This window comes from Halichoeres trimaculatus, unplaced genomic scaffold (genome assembly GCF_033239565.1).
Source record: "Halichoeres trimaculatus isolate MK-OKI-2021-1 unplaced genomic scaffold, fHalTri1.1 fHalTri1_scaffold_14, whole genome shotgun sequence".
NCBI classification, from domain to species: domain Eukaryota; kingdom Metazoa; phylum Chordata; class Actinopteri; order Labriformes; family Labridae; genus Halichoeres; species Halichoeres trimaculatus.
The window spans coordinates 14481724-14507978 of NW_027437192.1; the positions used below are offsets into that span (position 1 = coordinate 14481724).

Genomic DNA, 26255 nt, shown 5'->3' on the forward strand with positions numbered 1-26255 from the left:
CAATTGTTAAGGAGTTATTAAAGGTATAATTGGTGGTTTGATTTAGATACACTTTTTGTACAGGTTAAAATGATCTATATTTTCCAATGGCAAGCAATACATGATGTGTTCTTAAATGAGAGCAAATAATATCTGCTATCTTCAGCAGGAGAAAACCCAGGAAAACATCAGCCAATCACATCAATTAGGATCCAATCTGTTAAACCAATCAAATCCCGTCCGGCCATTTTGCCCTCCTCCTGCGCATATATTTCACCGGCATGCACTGCCCCTGACCCAATGTGTGTTCCTTTAGCAGTGTACAGGTTCACACTTAGCAGAAGAATGGCAGAGAAATTACTCACACCTGATCCTGGTAACCGCTCCTCCATCTAAACAGAGTAAGAAAAGAAAGACAGGGGCTTTCTTTTCTTACTCTGTTCCCTGCCTCTAACTACTGCCCCTCTCACTCGACCTCGGGCCTGTCCCCTCTGACCCGATGGGGTACTTGGATCTGGGCTGTAGTCTGGATCAGAGTCTAATAAACTCTCACCATGGGGGCTCTGACAAGCAAAAAAAAAAAACCTGTGACTTTTAGTAAGTCCTAGAGAAAATGTGCATGTACTATTTGTATTGTAGCTTTACTCCTGATATCGTTTCACAGGTAAAAGTGGATAATGCTAGCATGACTGTCGTGAGTACTATCAAAAGTCACATTTATTTATTTTTTTTTTTAAGCTTTACGTTTTAACGTTTTGGTGTTTCCTTACCTCTAAATGAAACATGACTAGACGTAATGCAAAACATAAAATGATGTGCCGATTACGTCTTTCAGTCATTCACAATCAAAGTCGCAAATCAGCTGGGCTTGTGCATGTGAGAGGGGGCTAGCTTTGAGGAGCTCCATGGGGCTAGGTGGAGTCCTGACAAGATGCTACATTCAAATTCATGCTAGATTATCAGGACTGCCAACCCTGCCTTTAAACCAAGTCAGTCACAGCTGGGGGTCATTTTCTTGTAGATGGAGGGGGAAACAAAAACATTGCATGCTTCACCAGTCAGAAACTTTCAGCCTCCCATAGATCTGGAAAGTACGACCTCACATGCAGGGCTGTATTAAAGGAATGGATCAGTTACCCTAGAACTAAATTTAGATCTTACTTCCTGTGGTTGAAAAGTGTATGAACAATGAAACCTGAAGGCACGTATTGAACAGTTAAGCACTGCTGATCTTCTTTGCCATCATCAGAAACTCAGACAGCAGCCGGTTTCATCCTCACACCGCTCTCTTTTCCCCTCTCTGTGGTCGGGGTCAGTTTTGGTGTTCCTTTCTTCTTATCCCCACAGGTGCAATGAAGCTTCCTAAGAGTTTTGCTTTTTTTTTTTTTTTTTTTTTCTCGTTCAACCCGAGCAGTAAAGACTTATGAAACCTGTCTGTTGGTGGTTGCCCATGAGAAAAAGTTTCTCTTTGAAAAATTAACATCCCAAGAGCTCAACAGACAAAGTGTGTCTGGACTAAAAGCAGGAATCTACACTTTAATCTGGCCTGAAGAAGTCTGTACTGGCAGAGATCATCTCCTAGATTTGTCTGTAAAGCCTCAGTTCAATCACAGTGTCTTCAGGATCCACCAGCCCAAAGTCCTGACCCACTTTGTTCTTCATTATCCTCTGTTGGTCATGGCTTTAAAATGCACTCTTCACACCGAGAGACAACACCATCAGCATCAAAATTTAATTTTAAACCATTCAATCTCTGCCTCCAGTGTCTTCTTTCCTACATTTTCTCTCACCTCACTTTTCTCCCTCTTTCCCCCTTCACTCAGCACACACCAGACGTCTTCTCGTGAGTGTTTTGGGGGAAAAAGAGGCGGCGATGAAAGACTGATTTAAACACGTACATGAGACAGCTTTTGGCACATGTGCTGCTTGCATGTAGATGTATTTTCTGTTTGGGTTTTTAATATTAAAATTTGAGAGGGACAGCCTCGGTTTATTTTATCGTCAGTTCTGGATCTTAACCAGTGTGGAGAAACAAGTGGAGTTATTCTGACATCTGGTTAGATTTGTTTAAAACTTCTCTAAGAAATTTGAAGAAAGTTCCCGCAGGGTAAACGCAGACTTCAAGGTTAGTGGTTTGAGAAATGAGATTAGAAAGCTGACGTCTTGGATCTTTTGTTTGAAAGCTGAAAAGGAAAATGTTTCGTTTTTTTTGGTTTTATTATTTCTCTGAACAGAGCGGCCATGAAGGATTGGAAGAATACTGTGTGCTAATTTTAGTAGTTAATCAACTTTTGTGTGTCACATGAATTTTTGGAGCTGTGACTGTGGAAATTTAGCAGTCACCATCCTGTTGTTTTGAGACAGAAGTGACCACATATCAGTGTAAAAGTAGAGCTGGAAAAAAAAACTGTTGCACCACGCAGAGCGTTTTTATTTGCCAAACCATTTTCAAGCCCATACTGTATGATAAAAAATAAACTTAAACCTGCATCAAAGGTCATGGCTTGGGTTGGTTTTAAAATGAGGTTCTTAAGAGCACGGTCACACTGACCATCCGTACCGTGCCAAAGCTTTAACCTTGAAGTCCTGTTTGCTGGGACAGTGTGACCGTTACTGGACCGTGCTAAGGCACGATACACTTCTCTGCTTTGGCAATGCAAAGTAGCTGAGGCCAAACTCACCTCAACCATCCAGCAAAATCACATATAATAGAGGTTATTAGAGCATCAGCACGACCATACCAAGAGTCAAAGATTGAGCTATTAAATTCAAACAAGTAGATAAAGATTTCTTTAGATAGTTACAATTTAATAATAAGCATATAAACAAAAGGTAAATAAAGCTCTTGCTCATTTCTGGCCTTTTAACTGCAGCCTAAAGTACAAAAAAAAAATAAAAGTTTGGGCAAGCATTAGTTAAAAATAACTTTATGAGGATGTTTTAAAATGATAGTTTCAGCTTGTGAGTGCTTAGTGGTAGAATAAAATAAAAGATAGTAACAAAAAAATGTGGACCCTCAGATCTGACTTTAAACAAAAGTGTTGATTGTTGGTTTACACAAAGGTCAGGTTCCTTTTATGAGTTATTTCTCTTGCTCAGGTAAATGTTGGAGAGTAAAAATCTGACAGATTGGGACTAAATGCACTCGCTGCACTTTGAGTCACGTCATAAAATAGAATAGAATAGAATAGAATAGAATAGAACTTTATTGTCATTGTAACAAGTACAACAAAATTGAAGTCACAGCAGCAATCAAGAAAACAAAAGTAAGAAAGTGTATAGAAAGTGTAAAAAAGTCCATAAGAAAATAGATGATGACAGCTTGTCCATCATTCTCCAGTTCAGCCAGCCTCCACCTCCACAGGGTCCAGGACTGAGCTTCTTCAGTCATGCTCCATCTCTGTCTCCTGTATCCTGTCTGCTCACTGCAGGTGAAGTTCTTCCAATATGGCGTTAGTGTCTGATGTTAGCTTCATCAGCCATGTCTGTGAATAGCATGATGCTACTCTGCCCTCTGGTATTCCCTCTGTTGCTGGGTTAGCACGGCTAGCTCGTCCATTTCATTGGAGATAGATCTTACGTTCCCAATAACGATTGATGGAAGGACAGGTCCATGTCCTCGCTTCTTAGCTCACACCTGAGAAGCAGCACCTCCTTCTCCTCACCTTGTGGGAAGACATCAGGTCTAGCACCAGTTAGCATTGAAGTCCCTTAGGATGTGGTCACACTGGCAAACCGTACTGTGCTTAAGCACGCTTCAGCCCTAAAGTCCAGTTAGTTTGGCCAATGTGACCAAAAGTGTGCCATGCTTCTTTGTTTTGGCACACTTTAGAGTCGTGTGCTTGAGCATGGTTCTCTTCATGCATGAATCCATTGCGAATGACCACTGCGTTCGTTCCACTTGACATACATTTTAAACAGTAGCGGGGGCATTAGAGGGCTGTGTCTGACCAAAACAACTCAACAAAAGCCAAAAAGTCTCTGAAGTTGAAGCAGTGACTCTGATAAGAACGCACTTTGTGTAAACAGATGCTTCATGATGACATAGGCGTACCCTGCGTGTGCCTAAAGTCTGGTTCATATTGGAGTAGTGTGACCATGGCCATACTCTCCAGCAGGGGACTGGCTCTCCCAGTTATAACAGAAGTCAATGTAACATTTTTTTTTAATTTTATTATCATTATTTTTTTACTTTACTTACTTCAAGTAAGAACCCAGAATTAAGTAAAAAAAAAAAAAAAAAAAACATAGTAGACCCCCCTTCAGATCATTTTTTGGTGCAGAGCTCAGAGGGTAAAAGTAAAAATAGATCCTCTATCAGAGCTTTGAATCAATATACTGCTGACAGATGTTCGTAGATTTGATCTTCATCAGGATTCAGGCTGGTCGACTCCCCAGGACGCTGATGGTCAGAATAAGGGTTTGCCTGTCATCAACCTGCTCTCCTTCACCTCCCTCCTCTTCCTCATCCAGCTTTATTTAGCCCCTGGGGAGCAGCCAGCTCCTTACCACAAGACTCCACTTTACCCAAAGCCTTTTATTTTAACTCTGTCTGCAGCTCGGCTTACTGTCTCCCTCTTTCCTGAACGTTTGTGATCAGCTACATAAATTAGGTGCCATCCACCTTCACCATCACGAGGAAGGGGGGAAAAGAGGAAACGTGGTCTTCCATGCACTGGGGTTATTTGTGGTTGGAGCGGAGCTTTAATAAAGGACTGCTGCTACATCAGGAGCCAGCAGTCGGAAAAATCCGGCAGGCCAATGACAGCATGTGGCAGTGTGGCAGAGAGGAGACGGGATCAGCTGTGGTAAAAACGTCCTGATGACTGGAAAACAAAACCCTGGAAAATTAAACAGGGCTGAATAAAAGATGGAGGAGAAATCGGATCTGTGGAAGAGGAAGACCCTGGAAATCCCCAAGAAAACAAAAAAACAGCACAGACTCATCTGCAGGGAAATGTGGCTGACAGGGTTGTCTTTAAAACTGTCACTGTTCATTTAAATGACAATTGTTTTAAACATAACTGAAGCTCTTTTTTTTTTCAAATACATCTTTATTAAACAGACACACACAAAAACAGTTTGAAAGGGACTGTAAGGAGATGTCAGTGAATGAGTTGGGGGCAAAAACAGAAACGAAAGAACAAGTTAGTTACAAGTGGTCTGGGCTAATGTCACTCTTTTGAAATGTGAGAGGTTAATGTCTGAATCTCACAAGATTCAAAGATCCTAGACCCAGTTTGGGAAAAAAAGAAAAAATAAATAAATTAAGGCAAAACCTCAGTAAGATGGATTGCAGCTTTGATACCAGGTAAGATGTTTTTACTGATCTAGGGTTCTTCGGACCCACTGTCTCAGACCTGTGAAATTAGACGGGGGTTGGAGCTGTTTTTGGTTGGAGCATTCCTCTGGTAGCTCTACATGATCCCTTTTTTCCTCACACAGATCAGCCCCTTTCTGAGACTCTTCGATTTTGGCTGCTGTCTCTTTACGTCTCGACTCCTCAAACCCCCTTCCCTCTGATTGCCCAGTACTCTTGGGGCCTGTTAGGTGTAAAGATATGAATAGACCTTGGTGTTTGAGGACCGCCTCTCCATTGTGTTATGAACCAGTTTGGAGATCTTTATGCAATGAACTCATCATTTAAGCAAATCTCTTGCAGATTTTGTTGCGGCTGGTTCGAAGCCACTGACAAAATGAGAAAATTAGTACTTAAGTTTAAGACAACAGAGGGAGAAAATAGATCAAGTGAACTAAACAATGCTAAAACATCTTAACAAAACATAAATGACGGGAAACGTGTCAAAATAAGGAGCAAGATCTGACATTGTCTCCTTAACTCTTTACCCGAAGACACGGACAGGTTTGATTTTATAACCGAGAACACCAGGCCCAGGTGTTCTCAGACCACAACCTGCATCAAGCGCCTGCAAGACCACACCCACCATCTCCTGAAAGAAAAAAACATACACAACACAACCAACTAACAAGTAGCCAGTAGGGTCGTCACACTTCATATCCAAATTTAAAATAAGAACACATGATACCCCCTCTTTAACAATGGTAATACATTTGGTTCATTGCACTATTAATATTAGTGTAGGTCCAAAGTGTGCCAAGAGTTTCAAATCTTTATTTTCGGATTTTAGTTTCGGGTTTATCGTACATTCATAACAGTTAAGAGCAGCCCATTGCGTTTTCTGAGCCTCTTTTCTGGAGACACAACAAACAGCTCTAGATTTCCATGGCTGGTCAAAAAACATGGTTACTGAATAATACAGATATGAAATACTGGGATGTTATTTGTTTTAAAAATGGGAAAAACACTTCTCTTACAGTCATTACGATTTACCCTAAACTTTTTCAAGTTAATATAGGTGTAAAATCATGTTCTCAGACCATGCAGCCTTAATTCTCTTGCAACACAAAGAGTCTGCGTGAGTCCAAGTCCAGAGTCTGCGGCTCCTAATGGGTAAAGCAGCTGTCAGTCAGGGTCCGCTGCCAGTTTATTGGAGGGCTTGTGGTTTCCTGTGTTTCGTCATTCAGTCTCACTCGGCCGTAATCTGCAGAATCTGAACAACTTCCTGAGCACGGGAGAATTCCTTGGCTGCAGATCTTTCTTTCCACTGTCACAGCGTGGTATCAGAGGCTCAGAGGTTAGCATCACAGCGCTACACACAGTCACCAGGACTGAACAAACACACATGCAGACGACATCTCTGACTCAGGCCTCATTTTTCGCTCCCATGAAGAGACAATGACATTCACAACCTTCCAGAGATGCTAATTATATGAATAAACATGCAGCAGTTGTGGATTTTTCACAGATGGTTGTTTTTAATATTTCCCAGATGAACTTTATGGAAGAGTCCCAAAGAGTCTATAAAATCTGAGAGAAATCCAAGACAGACGCATCCACCAAGGAAAAACTGAGACTCTGCTTTGTGAAAAAAACTCTGATTTCAGCAGCAGGATTTGTTGAAACGTTCACAAAGTTAGCGTGCAGCACCCATCAACACCCTGGCAGAGCTGTAAATCTCACTAAATCATTGAGTTGGAAACGGAGCAGGGTCTCGGTGGACTGAAGGAAAGTCCTCGGCTGGCTCTGTTGCTTTTGGCAGGAAGGACTGTGATGACAACACGACTCCTTCCTGCTGGAGGAGAGCTGCACCATCAGGGGTCAAGGTCTGAGATTCACCCAGGAGTAGGCCTGACACTGACCAGAGTCATAAAACATTTCATCCAATAACCGGGAACAACACAAACCTGGATCCTCATACAGATAGAGAAATAACAGAAGTGTTTGACATCGGCAGGATCAAACAAACCTTTTTCATCAAGAGTGACAAAAGGAGCTGCTTTTTCGCAGGGGACAAAATGTTGACTTCAATCATCATTGCTGTTACAACAGTACACTCTTACACCTCTGAATTTTTTTTTTAATTATTTTTATTTTTATTATTAATATGCTGTTTCAGTCAATAACAGACATACTTTTATTGTTTTTATCGGCACTAAAACCAAACTAAATCTTTAATGCTGCAAAGGGCTCTACTCATGATGGAGATAGGACAAGATTTAAACCTATCTTAATGTTGGGTCTTTGAAATATCAGCCCAAATGGGCCTGCTCCTTTTGTAATGCATCTACAGATCATATTTGTGGTAGTGTAGGTGGTTTAGTCAGTTTATGTTGGGTTGTTTGCTTTGTTGATTGGTAGGTTTGTTGGTGCTACATTTCAACAAGTCTCGTGACGTGAAGGACAGGGCTCACAGACAGGGAAACTAACATAAGAAAATCTGCACCTTAATACGAAACAAGCCACCCACTAAATTTACTAAAAGATAAGACAAATTAAAGGAAAAAACCTCAAAGAAAAGTGGAGTCGCTTGGGGAGAGAACAACTGTGCAGAAAGAAAATCTCCTTGGAGATTAACCCTTTCAAATCTCTAATATAGACCCTCTTTCCCTCAACACATACACGCTCCCACAACACTCACTCCACAAACCAAAAGAAACCAACTGAAGGTGTTGGCTCTTTGGTGTCACACACCTAACTGAGGGAAAGATCCTCCTTTTATAGACTACCCAGGCTGATGAGCAGCAGCTGGGTGCATTGAGGACAGGTGAGCTGAGTTAGAGCTTGTTAGAGCTGGAGGTCACAAAACACCTCAATCTGTAACAGTTTGTCTGTTAAATGATTAGTTAAATAGCTGGTTGTCTGTCATTTAATTGGTTCTATGAGCTTAAATTGTGATCTTAAAAACAGTGTATTTTTCTCCAACCATTGTCAAATCCTCACACTGAGAGGAAAAATAAATTCTCTGCGTTCATCATGTCTGTATTTTTGCAGGTTCTGCAGGGCCGAACAGAGCAGTATCACTGGAAACTGTGGGGGCAGTGTATCTGTTACTATCCAATACATAACTTTAGTAAGACACCAAGAAGATATAACAATGGCAGAACTTGTATTTAACGGCCTCACCAACCACCACATCATACAACGCTGCCTCTGTTTTTGTCTTTTATGGAAGAGGTACATTAGTAATCAACTACAGTCGCCATGTTTATTTTTGAGCTTGTTGTTGTCATAAACCTTTGACTCTGGGCTGCCCCCCACTGTTAGAAGTATGGGCTTGCAGCAATGCCAATGTAAAGGATGCATGAAGATATCTCAGCAGTGACAGTAACATTGTTTGAAAGGGACTTAAAATCTACATACTGTTAACTTAGGGACATACAACTTTTTCCGAGCTGAATACAACTCAAATGTGCACCCTCTCACCAAAACAATGCTTGGATGAACTAGCTACCTTATCGGTTCTATCAGGGACCATCGGTCGGAAATCACTGATAGATCCCGGACGAGCCCCCATTTATGTTACGGGTTAGACAAGTTTTAGGAAGACCCATAAAACCGGGGAACTCACCCTAACACATAAAGTGTGTAACGAAAGATGGACCTCTGTAAGGACTGGTTTCATGAACGAGAAATACAGAGTTAGGATGATTTCACCTGGCCTCCGGAGTCTGATGACAGACGGGCTGGCGGCGTTGAGGGGAACGGCCAGCCCCAGTGTGGTTGTCACAGTTCAGATTTTATTAAAATAAGTTGAGACTTAATGAAAAGCAAAAGGGGTTTCACACCAGCAATCCCCAAAAAGGGTGTTCTTTGGGTTTGCTGTGTCTTGGCGTCGTAGTTCAGTCCAGTGCATCAATTCCGGCCTTTTCCACAGCTGGAGCCACTTCTCTAGATTACCTTGACGTCTTAAAAGGTACTGAGCCCCCTCCAGGAATGATGCATTCGAAGACTCAGAGCAACACAGTAACTCTTTATTACTTATCCAAACACCTTATTTCTGTTATGAAACCAGTCTGAAAAATATTCATTACATGGAAATAGAAATAAAAAAAAGGAGAATCACAAGGATAACTATTGTCTTCTATCATCCCTAACAATACGTAAAGGGAGTATAAAATCGGCCTTAGGACTGAAATGGAAGATCATTTTTGGCGAGAAACAGCTTGTACAAGAATCGCTTCAGGGCCACCAGAAACCATTTACAAAATCACTAAAACCATCTCAGGACACAGTGGTTGCTGATCAACCAGCTGATCATATTGATTGGTTTCTTTAAAAAATGATGTTGAGTGTTACTCCAGTATTGATGCAGTTGACCAGGAACTACAATCTTCTGCATGCTTGAATTTTTTTTTCCTAATGTGCAAAATTCTAGGAATTTTCAAACTCCGAAACTTGGTACAGAAACTTATGGTAATAAACAGCAATTTATTGGCGTAAACTAGGGATTTAAAATGAGGAACATAAATAAAGTCAGGGCAAATATGTAGTAACATCATTTTGACTAAAACAACCACATTTAATGCAAGGTTGCTTGAGCATTTAAGCTATTTCTTGACCACATAGCAGCACTTTGCTGGATTCAGGACTAGGCCACATTCTCCTCATGCACGCTGCATGATGTCCCTAACACAAGCTCTTAAAGGCACCACCTAGAGGCTACGGGAAGTTGAGGAAGTTTTGATAAGAGCATTCAGAATTATTCCAAAGTACCCAAGCATAACTTCCCATGGAAAGTTACTAGAAATTTCCCACCCCTTTGCAACCCCAATGGGGTCTGTTGGATTTGAAAAGAGTGCTTTGAAAGGCTTATTTTGGTTTTAACAGACCGTTTTGTTTCCCAACATAAATCTTTGTTTCTGTGGGAATCCTCTCTGTAATGTCAGACTCTAAGAATAACAATCTGAGCCAGTCATGGACAAAACAAGAACTTTTAGTGGACATATATCTCCCCACTAGGGTTACATCGCACTCACCGTCTGTCATCAGAAGAAATCTACTGCATCAATTAAAAAGACTTTTCCAAAACCTTTGAATCTGATCTCTATTCAAGAACATGAGGGTAAATATAAATATGTGTTCATGCTACCCAGCTCTGAGCTGTCTTCAGTCTCTGACAGATGCTACAAAACACTCAATAATAAACATGACAAAACATGTTGAGAATCACACTGACTGCACACAGAGTGGACGTTTATATTGGAGGCTTTGCTTTGGAAACACCAGTTGTGCTTGTTTAAAGATATGATGGTGAGTCGGCTCTGTAATTTCCTCATCTCAGACAGATGTAGCTTTTCGGTTCTTCCAGAGAAAAAACCTCATGAATGAACATCCCTTATTCATTTCCCTGTTTTCCGTTCAGAGAGCAGCCTTGTCGTGTACCGCCTCTATCAAACGGTGACACACAGTAATGAGACACACGCACACAGAGAAAACACTGAGTACGATGAGCAACCACGAGGCAGCTCTGAGGGAACAGAAACCACAGAGTGACTGAAGCCCTGAGCTGAATCCTCTGAGTGAATCTCCAGCTGCTCCAGAAGGCTTTCACAACCCAGACATTGGTGTGGGATTAGAATGCACGCTCACACACTGCAGACACACTGAGACACACTCATCAATCATAAAACATCTTCTCACGAGACAGGATCCGGGAGAGGATTCAGTCATTCAAGGATTTCTGGGCAAACTCAGGCAATATAAAATATCGTGCCTCCGCGTTTCGACTGATTGAAACTGATGGAAATATAAACTCTAGAACTAGAACAGAATAGGTTTGGTATTTTTAAAGACCTTTTTTAAAAAGTACTAAACATTTTGAAAAACCCAAAAAAACTCAAGACATTGTTTGATCATCTTTGATTTATTTAAATCTTGTTTGCAAGTAAAAAGTCTGTAAACTTTAGAAAGGAGTGCAGAGAAAAACACAGTTTTGGAAGATCCAGTTAAACGGTTCAGTATATAAAAACAAATCATTAAATGACTATCGGGGGTAACAGTCTTTGATAAATTAATTCAAAGGCATTGTGCTGTTTATTTTACAAAATGTTTCATCATTTAACTAAAACAAACCCCCCACAGTGCAAAGTTTGAGTTCTTCACTTTAAAGAACCTCTGGAATGTTCTCTCAGTACCTGTTTCATAGTCTATTGAGAGGATTTGTTTACCAGGGTTATCTTCTTTCACTGATGTTTCCTCGGTTTCTGTCTGTCCATCAGCGCTCCTCCAGGTCATAGATGAGGTTGCTGGGAGCTCTGGTCGCTGTCCTGACTGTCCTCCTCAGTGGTCGTCCTAGGCGGGCTCGATGAGCGCTGAAGTCCTACAATCTCCGAGTACTCGGATGGCAGTAACGTTCCTTTTTTAACATTCACCAGTTCTTTCTCCCGTGCTGCTGCCCCCTGCTGGCCTCCTTTCACCCGCTTCCACTTCATCCTCCGGTTCTGGAACCAAACTTTCACCTGAGGAGACACAGACCACAAAGACGCCATCACTGTGGTGAGGAAACGAGGAAAACCCCAAACTAGCAGGATAAACAGCTCAATTATTCAGCTTGTTTATTTTCCAGTCTGTTAACAATTTACTTCCTGTCCATTTCTAAAATTTATTTCAGGTAAATTCACAAATCCATCATCACAATACAAGGTCAGATAATAATCTTCATCCAGCATTTTTCAGGACATCTTTTTCTCAATTCTCCATAAGATTCAGAGGACCGCACTGTTGGAAGAACTTACCGGTACACATCAGAAACGGCACCAGTATTAAATCATTCAAAAAACAAACCATACAGTTTTTATTAGAACAGTTAGCCAGTACTCCACCAAAATCTTTCACTTTTTTTTGTCCTACTTTGCAAACACTGTATTGAGTTTTTTTTTCTTTCTCTTCTTTGACTTTATATTATTTGTTCCACTGCTGGAATAGGTTTATGGATAGATGTGTATTTATGCATGTAGGTAGTTACCTTTATATTGTGTCTCATATATGCTTTTATGTAAGACATTCTTTTGTATCTTAGTGCTGTCTGTCTCTTGCGTTGGTGGGCCAAAGCCAATTTTCCACTTTGGTGGACAATAAAGACATATTCTATTCTATTCTATTCTATTTTATATATGTATGCATGTGTATGTGTATGTATTCATTGGTATGCGCATGTGTGCATATGTATATATTTCAATAACATTCTTGTGTGTGTCTTTTGGAGGGCCACTCAACAAGCCCTTATGGGTTTTTTGGCCCCTCCTGCATATTTTTTTTCTTTAAGTTACTGGTGTTTTTTTTTTGTTGTTGTTCCATTAATTATGTTTTTTATTATTATTATTATCATTTTGTATTTTCATCTTTCTATATGTGCAATAAAAAAAAGAAAAAAAAAACTGAACTAGGCAAAAGCAGAGTAGCATTTTAGCTAAAAAGTGAATCACACAGCTTCCTGTGTAATAAGTGCTGAATCAGGTATGCTAGACAATGCAGTGAGTCAGAGATAAAAATGATCTGGAGCTTTCAGCATTGATACGTTAATAAATGATGAGATTAAGATTCATAACAACACATTTTATTTTTTAAATCAAGGTTGTTTTCCACTCAGCCACATGGTGGTGAATTGTGAGATTTAACACAGAGGTGGGTTACACTAAAACAAAGAAGTTAACCACAGTCCTCTTTTTTTTTTCAATGGGACTAAACTGTTCCATTAAAAGTTCAATTCAAAGTTCAGGATATGCTGAAATGCACGAGTGGTGTTATCTCAAGCATGAAGGACTGCAGTTGCCTGACATCACTGCTAATTTGTTCTTTCTTCTATTTGTGAGTAATGGTTGGATGAGTGAGGTTACAGTTAGGCGTACAGTGTGTCCACATGACCAGAAATGTGCTGATGAATGAGTCACATCAGCCTGCTGGCTCACCCTCCTCTCATATTGTATTTCTCAGCGTTGGATAATCTGCTGCCTTAGACCAGGTCATCATATCTGGACTCATGATACTCTCTGAATCCTCTCCTGACTCCTTCTCCTGTCATATTACTCTCTCACTGCATATCCCTCCACCACCTCTTTCTATGTTTATACACCAGCAGTCTACACATTTCAAACTCACACTCATGTATCAACAGAAACAAACACACATCTTTTAACGCTGCTCAATTTACTCTCCTTGGGGTCTTATCCTGTACAACACCGCTCACTGGGCTTTGGTGTACAGAGAAAACATGCAGCTCAGCTAAGTGTTTATATATACTGTAAATTTAAGAGGTATGTAGTTAACTCCTTGCTTTTAGATTTCGGTTTGTTACTTAATTCAATATCACATTTTTTAGATTATTCGACAACTTTTCAACTGCTGTTTAGTATAAGTTGCTCTGAGTCTATTAAACTTATCTATAATGATTTTGTTTGAAATCTGTGCCTGCTCCACACCCAATGCTGTTGTTCCACTCCAGTCCAGGTGATGGCAGTAATGTGCCGCTACATGTTCTGATAATCACCAGAAAAATAACCAGTGCTAGTGGCAGGTTACCACCGTCACTGGGCTTTATAACCTTCTCTCAGAAACCAGTAAGTGACAGTGCCAAGACTTTGTGTGTTCAATACAGTTTATGGCAACAATTGTACATCTAACAGGTAAAAATAGACAGCTATAAATTTCTGATCAGGACAAATTCATTCTGACAAGAGAAATAGAATAGGTACAAAGAGGATTATGAAGATAAAATGCAAAGCATAAAAAGATCCATTTATGCAAAGCTAGCTTGTATCTTACACTTATACCTGACTACATTTATGTCATACTTCTCTGAACTGGGTTAAGGTCTACAATGGTAAACATTAAGAGCAAGAAAGTAATTGAAACTTGAAATATAGACCCCTATGAACTGGTTTAACTTTGCACAGTGGCACGAGCTAACAATGGCTATGTTTACATGCAATCAATGTTCAGGTCAGGGTAAATATTCTTGTTTCTGAAACATGCAGAATAAGCCGTTTACATGGGCATGGGTGAGCAAACAGGGTTATTCCTGAACACAGTATCCTGATCAAAACAATGACACACGGACGACACCTCGCCGTACAGAGAACGTTATGATGCATTTCGCCTCATTTCCACTTCTTTTTATTCTACCCATAGCAACAGCATCAACAACAACAGCAGCAGCAGCACATCGGTCTTACTGTACTCAAAAGACCAAGGTTCCTTGCGAACAGAACATGTGCAGAACACAAATTTAAGTTCCTTTCGATGGAAATATCTTGCTACGTATATACATGACCAAATATTCGGGTTAGAAAAGGAGTAACCCAGGGGTGTTTTTCCACCGGGTTATTGCTAGTCTTCAGAATATGAAGGGGTTACGCAGCCACTGCCTTGAGACCCATGAAAACAAGGTGGAGTGATTTCTATGCATTTTTTTTTCTACCCAATAAGTTTGTAATTGAAATGGTCACATGAAAAGAAACTATACTGTGATACTAATGGTGAATGAGTTCTTTCTTCATAGCTTGTAAATCTGTACAGTTGGTATGAAGCGAAAGTCTTAAAATCACAGCAAAGATTCAGAGGATCCAGAATGAATCGTTCACTAAACAGATTTATTGTTCCTCTGTTGGGGACGTTTGGATCAGCCAATGTGAGGGGGAGTAATGAGGGACCCCAATCCAGACAGGAAGAACTGAATCCTGGGTGAGTAGTCCTGGCTGCTGCCTGAGCCAAACACAGATCGATCCAAGCCTACAGACCTCTGAGGTTGTTTTTGGACGGGGGAGCTGGATGTCTTTAAAGTGATGCTGAGACATTTACAGGACAATGTAAAGAGCTCTGAGGATTTATTCCAACATGAAAACCTCCAATCACTACAAGTCACTGGAAGCTAGCTCTCTCCTTTGACGTAAAGTGATGAATCTTGGGTTCTGGCTCAACCTTCAAAGATATTTCTTTACAAACCAAGGCTGAAAATATCTGATCTTTGTGAGGACGCTAGAATAGGATGTAGCTTACCTCCAGTTCTGCTAAAGAGGCAGAATTCTTTGCTTTGTGCATTGTGTTCACACATGGTTGTGTGGTTTTGATTGTTTTCTTGTAGTGACTAAAGCTATCTGTTAAAGTTTTCAGTTTAAGCTAAACTTATTATAGCTTGTGTCCACTTTGGATTCAGTAAACCCATCTATTGGTGGATTACCTACACTTGGGTAGATAAATGGGCCGTGCTGTCCCAGGCCCAAAGAGTCAGAGGAGCTGTATGTTTAAAAGCATTTTACTTTTTGGGAAGGAGAAAACAGAGGTGATGAAAGAAATGGAGTCTTCGCACCACCATCACGTCTTTTTCCAGAAATATCCTGTAGCAGTCATCTGTCTTTGTCCTGTTCAAACACAACTGTTTTCAGATTCCTCACACCCACAGAGAACAGCAGCAGACACAGCTCGCTAACTTCAAGTGTTTCTCTGTGAGCTTTAAGAAAACCATCTGGAGTGTGACACACAGCATCATAAAGACACACACACACACACAGCCGCATGCTGACGTTTCAAAGACTGTGGTTTGGAAATCGATTGGCCTCAGAACATTAGCATGACATGTCCAACCATTTGCTAATGTCAAAACACAGACGTTTTTTTTCCTGCTGTGAACAATTTCTCTAATGAGAACCAAACATCAGCTGCGTTCATTCTCTGAGTCATGGATGTCATCATGCTGAGGAATCTTTCAAAGCTTTGTAAGTGCAATAACTGCAATTACTACTGAAAACCAGCACCAGAAAAAGCCAAAGGCAGATGTTAACTGAGATTTCAGTGTCTGTCAGGGAGACATTTCTTATCATTTCTCATCATAGTACAGCATAGGGACGGACTGTAAAAGGAAAAACTTGCATGGCCAAAAATTACAGTAGTATTTCCACAACTGGCCACTGGAGGCTGGCACCAAAAGTTAGTCAATCTTTATAGAGCACTATGTTGAAATGTCAATCTTTAAAGCAGAGATAAAGAGGTTTGCAACCTGGTACAAAAACAGTTAAATTCATTAACTAAGCACAAAAAAAAAATTGTGATTGGAATTTAATTTCATTCTTGTAACAATGCTTCCTGGCAACAAATTTTATATCTTTGGGAAGCCTGTTTATTTCATCTTTATTTCAAACTTCGCCACCAATGCCAAACAGCTTATCCTGCTGTTGTTATCAACTCTTGCTTTGAGCTTCTGGTGCAATCTGGTGCCTATTTGGCATTAGACTGATGGCTGGCTGACTTGGGCCACGTTTACACGACACCAAAAACGGTAAAATCCGACAACATTTTGTTGCGTTTTGGCCTTGTGTTTAGATGAGACCGCGTTGCACTTTGTCAGAAAACGGAAACTTTTGAAAATGCTCTCCAGAGTGGAGAGTTTTCAAAACGTTCCTCCATTCAGCCTCATATAAACACAGAGAAGAGCGTTTCAGGGTGAAACGCTGATGTCACCGCATACGCACTCGCAGTTTCAGGTGAAGGTTGCGCATGCAGCCACAACTTCTGGTTAAGCCATTCCGGTCCAGTTGGTGGTGGTAATGCGCCTCAGTGTTGGATTGGCAACCGTCTCACACAAAAAAGAAAGAACAACCACAACAACGATGGCTGATTTCTGGGTAGCATGTATACACACACATATCCACATTGCCGACTACTGGCCTGGCATGGCCACTACATCGATGTGACTTGTCTTCTTGGAGGCGTATGAACGTGGATCATTTTGACGCCATCCTCATGTAAACACGGTCGGCTTTTGGAAACGCAAAGGAAGAATCTTTGCGGGAGTCTCCATGTAAGCGTGGCCTTATTCATGGACTGGATTTGTTATCTGTGGGTGGGGGTTTAACTCCGTTCCCACTGGATGATAAATTGTGCACACCCAGTGGAAACCTCTGGTCTTCAGATTTGAAGCAAATGCGGGTGTGTTGAAAACTGCAGTTCATCAAGTGTCCACTTGAGGTTGGCTGCAGGAGCACCAGAAACCACATACACACCCATTCAAAAAGAAAAATTTTCAAACAAAAGCAAGGGTCTGGACAAGGGGTGAAGTTTTCATAACTTGTCATTTTGGAAGGTATAAATCTTATACCTGACTGACAGGTGGGCACACAGTAGGTGTTAACAAGGATGCTTAAGGCCCGTCTCTTTGCCTCAGCCAAATGTGATCTCATAAAGACTACATAGATATATTATATGGTCTATGGTGCGCATGGACTAACAAATTGATTTATGCACAGCTCTTTCTCTTTTGACCATACACCCAGGATCCCTTGAGCAAAAAAAAGGTTTCCTTGAGTAAAAATATACAATATCAGAAACACCAAAAGAACCACGTAAAGAACACCTCCTCAGGTCATAACAAAGCTTTTTTTTTTCTCTTTCTTCTTCTTCTGTGTCTGCATCAAAGATAGAAGAATGGTTAAACTTTTCAGTGTCAGACAATGAATCAAGGGTTGGTCAGTGAAATATTCTAATTTTGTTAAATCACATTACAGTTGCCAAAAGATGTAAGTAAAACCTAGAGCCCTGTGAATCCTCCTATTTGTTGTTACTGACTTGGAGCCCGTCAGTGGGTAAAATGTGGTGTGGAGATTATGATTCAGTGGGTACCGTACTTGTCTTTCTGTGAGGTCGAGGTTGACGGCGATCTCGTAGCGTCTCAGTCGGGTCAGATAGTTGTGGTGAGCGAACTCGGACTCCAGTTCTCGGATCTGTTCCTTGGTGAAGGCCGTGCGCTCCTTCCTGGGTTTGCTGTTCATGTCTGACTTATAGCTCCCGTCCTGGGACTCTGAAATGAAAAACAGAACTTTTTCCAGCCACAGCTGAGTTTCCAAAAGAGAGAGGGGGGAGGTAGCAAGAGGAAGAAAAAAAAAAGAGATGAGGGGCGTTTGATAAACTGCAGGGCCTCACTGGAAGAAAAGTAATATGAAAGCAAGACGATTAGGAGTGCCAATCAGATTTTATTACCCAGGATTGGGTGTTACAACTGGAAGCTTTCTCCAAAGTCTGCGTCCATTAATATTCAATATTTAGAGAAAAAGTTAAACCATTTCTGTGAAGACTTTCATTATGATATCAACAGAGATGTGAGCTTAAATATTCTGCATAATGATGCAGTCACCAAAATACTTTTTAAGATAAGTGCTAAACCTGTACAATAAAGTCAGGTAGATGGATCTGATGAGTAGATGAACATAGAAAAAAAGGTTATCCAGATTATCTTGTTCACTTTCTGAGATGCCTGATGTTGATATGCCCTTTGTCACCTCCTTTCTTGAAATTCAGAACCAAAACATGCTCCTCCTACAAGTTACATAAATAGTTCTGTAGCTATTATTTAATACATCCTGGACTGATTAAGACAAGATAACTCAAACAGCAGGCCTCCTGCAGGAGTAATCAGTACATCCTGGATCAGAAAGTGGATCCGTGAAATGTCTTGAATGTTCTTATGAAGGATTTGTTTTGTAATCCCAACTTCTTTTTTTTCTTCCACTTTGGTAACCTCATGGTTTGTAAGCTATTTGTGAATAACTTTGAAGTTAAGATTGAGCTAAATAACCTGAAGAAAAGCATCTACTTTAAACCACTTTGCATCACACACAAAATCGGATATAACACTCATCCTAAATGTTGAAACTGCTGATGAAACCCCCAGGCAATTCAATAGAAAGCAAAGAGGTCTAAAAATAAATTATATTAAATTAAATCCTCTGCTCATAAAACTGTGAATCTGCAGACTGTTGTAGAGTTTTCTGTCACACACACCCTGTAAGAAACCTGATATGTCAGACAATGGTCTCACTGGTGCCACACACTGGTGCCCCAAAGGAAAACTAATCAGATGATATTTTATTTATTTATTTATTTGTTTATGTTGTTGACTGACTGTATGAATGCTTATTCACTGGGAAGCTACGAATGAATTGCCCCTTGTTGGACAAATAAAATTGTCTGGATCTGAATCTGAAACACACTGGCAAGCATGATGGAACCGTGAACTGTTTAATATGAGAGGATCTGTGACCTCATCACATTTTTTTCTGAAAACATACTTTTGAAGCCCATCATCTGAGGTGGAGAGGCAGGCATTCATCTTCTTTGAAGACAAGGGCTGTTTTCCAAACTGCCTACTACACTAGCAGTGCCTGCTATTTTGGCTGAAATTCAGTATGTAGTAGGCAGTATGCAAAAACTTGCAAAATCTGCAGTAAACTAAGAATCCCGGATGTCCTACTGATGCAGGAAAATTTCTGAGTATGCAACGGACCTGTCTACCTAGCATACTGTTTCCCACAATACACGGCGCTTATGCTGTTTGTCTATGCGGTGGAAGGTTTTGGTAAATTACTACCATCTACTGGAATTAATCAGCATTATAATTAGAACACAACACTAACGTTAGACCATCCATGAGACAGAAGTGAATTGATGCAAAGAAACACCCGTAAATCTTGTCACTTTCAGTCATAAAAGGGGTGTTTAATTCTACAAATTCATTAGCCCAAATAAAATACCTGTAAAAATTACCTTTTTTATGGATCTGGTGCCATTTTAAAATAAAGACTTAATGACCTGCAGTTTTTAACATTTCTTCTTGTGGCTGGCTGCAGAAAAACAGCAAATCAAGTACACGCTAAGCCAAATCAACGAGGTTAAAAAACAGCTGGGGGCAAGGAACTGGTACTTTCTCTATGAGCACACTCTGTATGGAGGTGATTTTTTCCTCAGTGTTTTAGAAGAAAATTAAGATCATGAGCTAGTCCAATCAGAGGTGCAGCTCATGTGACTGACAGGTCTGGCGCCCTATAGCTGTTGGTAAGGAGGCTTAAAACCCATCTCTAGAGTCAGCATTTCCAGTATGGCCTCCGCCGCCCAAAAACGTCATCACTTTGTCCAGGAACAGATAGGTGACGTCGTGAAGACTTCGTCCATACATTATACAGTCTACACTAACAGCCAGAGGTTGCTGCTTCAAAAATGCAAAGTAGTAGTAGCAGTAGTTAGCATAAGGATCAATAAATCAGGGCATGCCTATGCAGAAAGTGCTTGAGACAGCAGACAGTTAATCAGAGATGATCCAAAGGGTTGATGAATGAATGAATGAATGAATGAGTTAACCAGTCAATTTACAGCACTTAATGAGCCACCTTTCACCAGGTAGAAGACCGAGGAGTTCAGCAGCTGATGGTTTATTTATAACAGTATCACCTGCCCAGTGTGGTGTGATCTCTGTGCTCATTCAAAGTCTGAACAACGTCAGTGATAGAAGTTTGGCCACAATCATTTTGACCTCTGATGTTAGTCCAGTGAGTATGCTGAGTTTGTCATCCCAGTGGCCAGCTAAAGTAGACGTTATTGCAGCACAAGAGAGGTCCAATTCAGGTTAAAGGAAGTGAATGACAACTAAAGAATTAGCAAGCATAGAATATTAATACACAGGCATTGCTCCTTACTGAATAAAATACTGGTAATCTTATTGGTATTAGCCAACAGGAGCTGTGTTATTACTGGTTCTTGGTATTGGCTCAAAAAATCCACATCATATATCTGCACTATTAATAAAAACTGATGGAATATGAGTCAAAAGTTAAAGTGGAACTGTCCAGTTTAAGTAGAATCTAAAATACTGATGGAAAACTGACAAAGCCACATTAATAAAATTTAACGAGGCCCTTTTTAGCCATGCTCAACCATCCTTGTTGCACATAAACGCTAATTTTTTCCTCAATTATTTCATGCTTTGAGTCTGAAATCATGTTTTCCTCTCGTATTGTCTGTCATGAAATCATATTTCAAACATCTCTAATGTTTTTGTGGTCAGAGGATGGTGAAAATGACCTGAGTAATCTTTCAAAGTGAATAATAATTCCTGCACTGCTCTCCACCCCTCGCTGCATAAATCCAGATGACATTTCATTAGTCGTGTAAATGTGCGATGTGCTGACAAACCTGAGTGTGCCAGGAAAACACACACACACTCTCTGAGCTGTAATGTGACACACCACACACACCACCAATTACACAAACACATTTTAAATTGGTATTTTCTGTTATATTATCCTTTTTAATGTCATTTCATACTGTGTATTAAACCTTTCTGCAGAATAGTTTTTTCTCTGAAGAATTACGTTAGGTGTATTAGTGTTTTTTAATATTGTAAAGCCACTACTTTCAGCTGTACTGTCCACTGAAACTTCTCTTTTAAAGAATGTAGGTCAATAACTTTGTGCATTTCATCATTTTTAAGCAGTCCAGAAAAAACACTATGTAATAAAAGTGCTGCGGCTTCTTTGAGTGCCAGTGAAGTTAGAGTTAGGAAATTGGATTGGGGTTTGGTCTCTGGCAGCTTCGGAAGATCTCTACAAAGTGTTCAATCTGTCCATCAAATCTCCGGATGTCTCCAGACCTGGACGTCTACTCGGGGGGAATTGGAAAGTTCTGGACCTGGCGCTCGCTCAAGCTGCTCGTCAGAGAGCTAAATCTGTAAAGATACGGTTCCTGCTTTTAAATCATGTGGGTAAATGTCGGAGAGATGATGTGCTCTGCTGTGTCTTTTTATCTGAAGCATGTGTGCAGATGTAGATGCTTTTCAGCCAAAGGGTTTAGTTTTATGCAGCTGAAGATTAACCTGCACACTCACATTAACTTTTACAATCACGATTACTTCAGATGATTGTTTTAGGCAGTGCCGGGCTTATAACAACATAGACAGATGTCACAGTCCACTAGTGGAGGATTTCGCGATGCTGGCACTATTCTTTTGAAGAAAAAAGACTCACGATGACCTCTGGCTCTGGACATCATCGGTGTCTCACATCATCTTCATCTGGTTCTGGCTCAAAGGCTGTACATTAAGTCTAAGATTAAGCCTCAAAATTCAAACTCTGTGGGAAAATTAGTCAGATAATCATAATTTAAATACCAATGCTTTTAACCATTTCCATTCTGCTTTTACACTAAAAACAGACAGGTGCTTTCAAAGCAATTAAATGCCCTTTTTTCCTCTCACAGGCTACCACCATGCTAACTTGAGGCAAGCACAATGGTTTCTTAATACTCAATAGTTAGCTAATAGTTTCTTAATTACTGCTTATTAACTGTGTTAACTTGAAATTACATGGGTGATATAAAGTGGTCAATCAAACCACAATAATATATATATATATATATATATATATATATATATATATATATATATATATATATATATATATATATATATATATATATATATTATTCAGCAGTAGAATCATATAATAATAAACTGAATTTGTACACCGCATGTTCAGAGTTTAAAAAGGATAATCCTGTTTTAGGAAGGATTTAACCACTGTCCTCCAAGTGGTATTTTAAGCTTAACTACAAAAACTTAAAACTGTAAGTTTAGAATTTCATTCTTATTAAAAAAAAAAGTGTCTCTTCAGACTGATTCCTTTGACCATTGACCTTTTAATTCAAGGCACATTTAGCTGACAAAGAAAAGTCTGGATTTTTAACCCTTATCTAAAGAGATATTACAAGCTTTTGGCTTGTAGTATCTGGAAATAAGACATTTTTTTCTGGACTCTCTAGTTGGTGGCCTTTATTTAGATTATTAAAAGATTTGTTTTAACTAAATTCTGTATTTACAGATAAGAGAAAGTGATGCGTGTTACTGTAAATACTTTTTCCAATAATTTAATATTATTTTTTGGTTATTATTCATACTTTCAGGTAACAAAGATCTTAGTGTTCTTCTGCTGAAAGTGAAATATTAGCATAGGTTTGTTTTTGTAAAAAGCACTGTTTGGGTTCTTCATTGAAGAAAAGCATCAGATGTTTAAGTTTCTGAAAATGATTTGGCTTTAGGTTTTGAATGTTCTGGATCTTAATGTGCAAAATTATGCTCACATATATCAGGCACTTTTAAACTTTTCCTCATGTTAGTTGTATAAAGACAAGTAAAAATCTTTAGTCTAAGTTGGTATCAGACGTCTTCCTGGATTCTGCAGGTCCAAAACCAAAGGTGACAATCCTCACACTCTCAAAAAGTTTTCCAATTTATGTCCCAACAATAAAATGTGTCTCTTCTAAGAAGAGACATTGCCTTTTAAGTTTTAATCTTTTTAATGAAATATTTATTATTTGATAGTTTATTTTGCAAATGCTTTAAAATGTCTTTTTCTCAGCTTGTGCCCTGTCTGAAAACCATTTGAACAACTAAGCCTGTACTTTTGCACACCCGTGCAAAAATACAGGCTTTACCCAGAGCCCACCTCTGAGTGCCTTAGGTTGACTGAAGGAGAAGAAAAGTTAAAATACTGAATCCGGGGTAAAATTAAATTCTGTACAATCCATTAGAGAACATGTCTCACACATAAAAACTGGCACTTCTCTCGCCAACAGCAAAGAGTTCAATGAGCATCCACACAGGAGACCCAGACACCTTTCCTCCTGTTTTCCAATGCTTCTGTCTGAATAAACTGAAAAGCACTTTTGATTGGTTGTAGCATTTTTGTTCTTGTTAATAAATTAATAAATTTAACTTTACAAGGTCCTTCATAAAGTTTTTCAACCTTTGGTTGGTCAAGGAAGATAACTTTGATCTCCAGCTTTAAAAGTTTTAAGGTCAGTAAATAAATCATTAAATCCTTTTTTGATTTAAGAATTTACCTCCTAAATAACAAAATAATATCTGAAATATAACATCCAATTTGAGGCATGCAGAGGTTCCCAGTCCCTTGAGTGGCTCAGTGCCTGATGCGGTGGTATGAATTTTTTGAACTGTCTCATTGTGGTGAAAAATCTTCCCAAAACTCAAATCCTTCAGTTAACCATGAATCCTCTAAAAAACAAAATCTGAAGGCATAAAACTGGCTCACGATTTATCATCATCTCTAGATAATACATGCTGAGTGGTGTCAGACATTTTTGATTTTAATATCTGAACTGTTGAGAGTTTTGAACGTAAATATGTACAAAATAAAAGTATTTAATGATTGTGTTTCCCTAAAAACTGTACAAAGGATGTCCAGCGTTGATCATATCCTGATGGTTAAGTTGTACTTTGACTTTCTTTTACATTTTGGACCAAAACCGACTTAATCTGTGGTCAAATAGTATCTGATGTATGAGACAGATTCACAACAAATCTAAAACAGTTCTTCTCAAACACAAATAAACAAAAAAAAAAAAAATCTCACATACAAAGAAAATGTATTTCTGTCATTATAATTCAAAAGATCTTTTTACATTTTTTGTAAGTCGTAATAACCCAATGAGGGTACAAACTTTATATCTATAGTCGAATTACATGCAAAAATATCAAGTAAGGATAGCAGCAAAAAAATAAATAAAAAAACATATTTTTTTACCCTTTTTCCAAAAATTGGATTTTTATGTCGTGGAAAAATACAACCAGACTGGTTGAGTCAGTGTTGCTCAATGGCATATTGTACGAAGAAATTAGACAAAAACACTTGATAAGTTTTGAGATTTTGCAGCTGGCGTTGACAACATAATAGATTTGAGCTTTTGGCGTGCATTCAGTTTTGCTTTTATTCATATTGAGATGTGTAAAAAAAGGCATGGAGAAAGTGTAAACATTTGAAATTATAAACAAATCAAAAACAACAGTTCTTGTTTTGAGTCAGCTCTCTTAAAAGGAATTGTTTCCTAAGAATGCAGTGGAAATATACAAAGACAACATGTACTATATTCAGTGTCAGAAAAAAACTTAATTAAAAAAAAAGAAAGAAAAAGAAAAACCTGAATGGAAGTCTTCTGAGGGCAAAGAAATGTATCTGCAAGTTTCTCAAAACAACAACTTAAATTTTCCCTCCAAATTTTCCACACTACTGCACATCCATAACAAAGAGGCTGATCTTACCTGTGATTTCATTCTTCCCTCCGCTGCTCTTTCTCTCTGCGTCCTCCGCGGACAGACTCTGTTGTCCATAATCCACAGACACACTCGTGGGGTCATCGCTGTCCAAACCGGGGTTTGTGCTGCACAGATTTGCTCCTCCTGAGCAAAGTTCAGGCGCTGTGGCCTCGAGCGACGGGAGACAGACGCCATGCCGAGTGTTGGGTGAGGGAATCTGTAAGTGGACGGGCCAGGCGGGCGGGGGCTGCTGGGACAGGTGGCCTCTGGGGGCTGATGTGTTGTAAACACTGTTGTCGTCCCCTGTAGGGAAGCTGCAGGGAGGGGAGGAGCTTGGGAGGTCCAGGTAGGAGACGTGGTCACTCCGGCCGTGCAGGGTCAAAGGTGAGGAGGTGATGGTGGGGTGCAAACCCGGAGTGGGGGGGCTGCGAAGGCAACCAAACAGAGAGTGATCCATGATGTGTGGAGTCCTCCAAACCCCCCAATCCTTTCTGGAAAGAACCAAACCAGTACTCCCAAAAGGACTAGAAAGGAGACTGGAGAAGGAGTCAGGGATGTGAGTATTCCTCAGTCCCAGCTCTCCTCTGCAGCCCTCCTACTCAGACCTCCAGAGCCCCCTCTAAACCCCACAGAAGTCACAGGAAGGAAGGCAGAGATGTTGGCGTTGACAGAAGAGGCCTCTGGTAATCCTGAGCATGCAGACGGCGGCTGGGCTGGCGGTGGGTAAACAGTTAGAGACGAGGAGGATCTCAGATGACAGAGAGGACCAGGACCAGTGAGGAGGGAGACGGAGCGTCCAGAAAAGTGGTGCTGGAAGGGGAGGGAGGGAGGCGGAGGTAGACGGCGGGCGGGGGTGGGGTGTTATATATAGGCTGTAACTGGAGAGGTAGGCTGGGTCACTGGCTCACTGCTGCTGACCGCATACATGTGATCATACTCCAAAATGCAACGCACAATAAATCTGAAGCGTTCCTGCCGCTCAACTCAGGGAAAAGTGGGCAATTTATTTTAGAGCCGAGCTGTTTGACCCTGCTGCAGCTTTTCTAGGAT

The 26255-nt window shown here is 40.1% G+C and overlaps 1 protein-coding gene across 1 annotated transcript; it reads right to left on the reverse strand.

The window, feature by feature from the left end:
* Window positions 1-11421: 11421 nt before the first annotated feature.
* On the reverse strand, window positions 11422-25662 carry meox2b (mesenchyme homeobox 2b). Its single transcript, XM_074687522.1, has 3 exons — window positions 25212-25662; window positions 17956-18128; window positions 11422-11799 (listed from the first exon to the last, which is right to left on the reverse strand). Exons 1-3 carry the CDS (start codon window positions 25660-25662, stop codon window positions 11572-11574), a joined length of 852 nt encoding a protein of 283 aa, XP_074543623.1. The 3' UTR covers window positions 11422-11571.
* Window positions 25663-26255: the final 593 nt, after the last annotated feature.

Coding starts and splice junctions, on each gene's coding strand:
- meox2b (XM_074687522.1), bottom strand. CDS start 25,662: ATGGATCACTCTCTGTTTGGTTGCCTTCGCAGCCCCCCCACTCCGGGT. Junction 18,129..25,211: donor AGGGAAGAATGAAATCACAG/GTAAGATCAGCC, acceptor TTTTCATTTCAG/AGTCCCAGGACGGGAGCTAT. Junction 11,800..17,955: donor TCGACCTCACAGAAAGACAA/GTACGGTACCCA, acceptor GTGTCTCCTCAG/GTGAAAGTTTGGTTCCAGAA.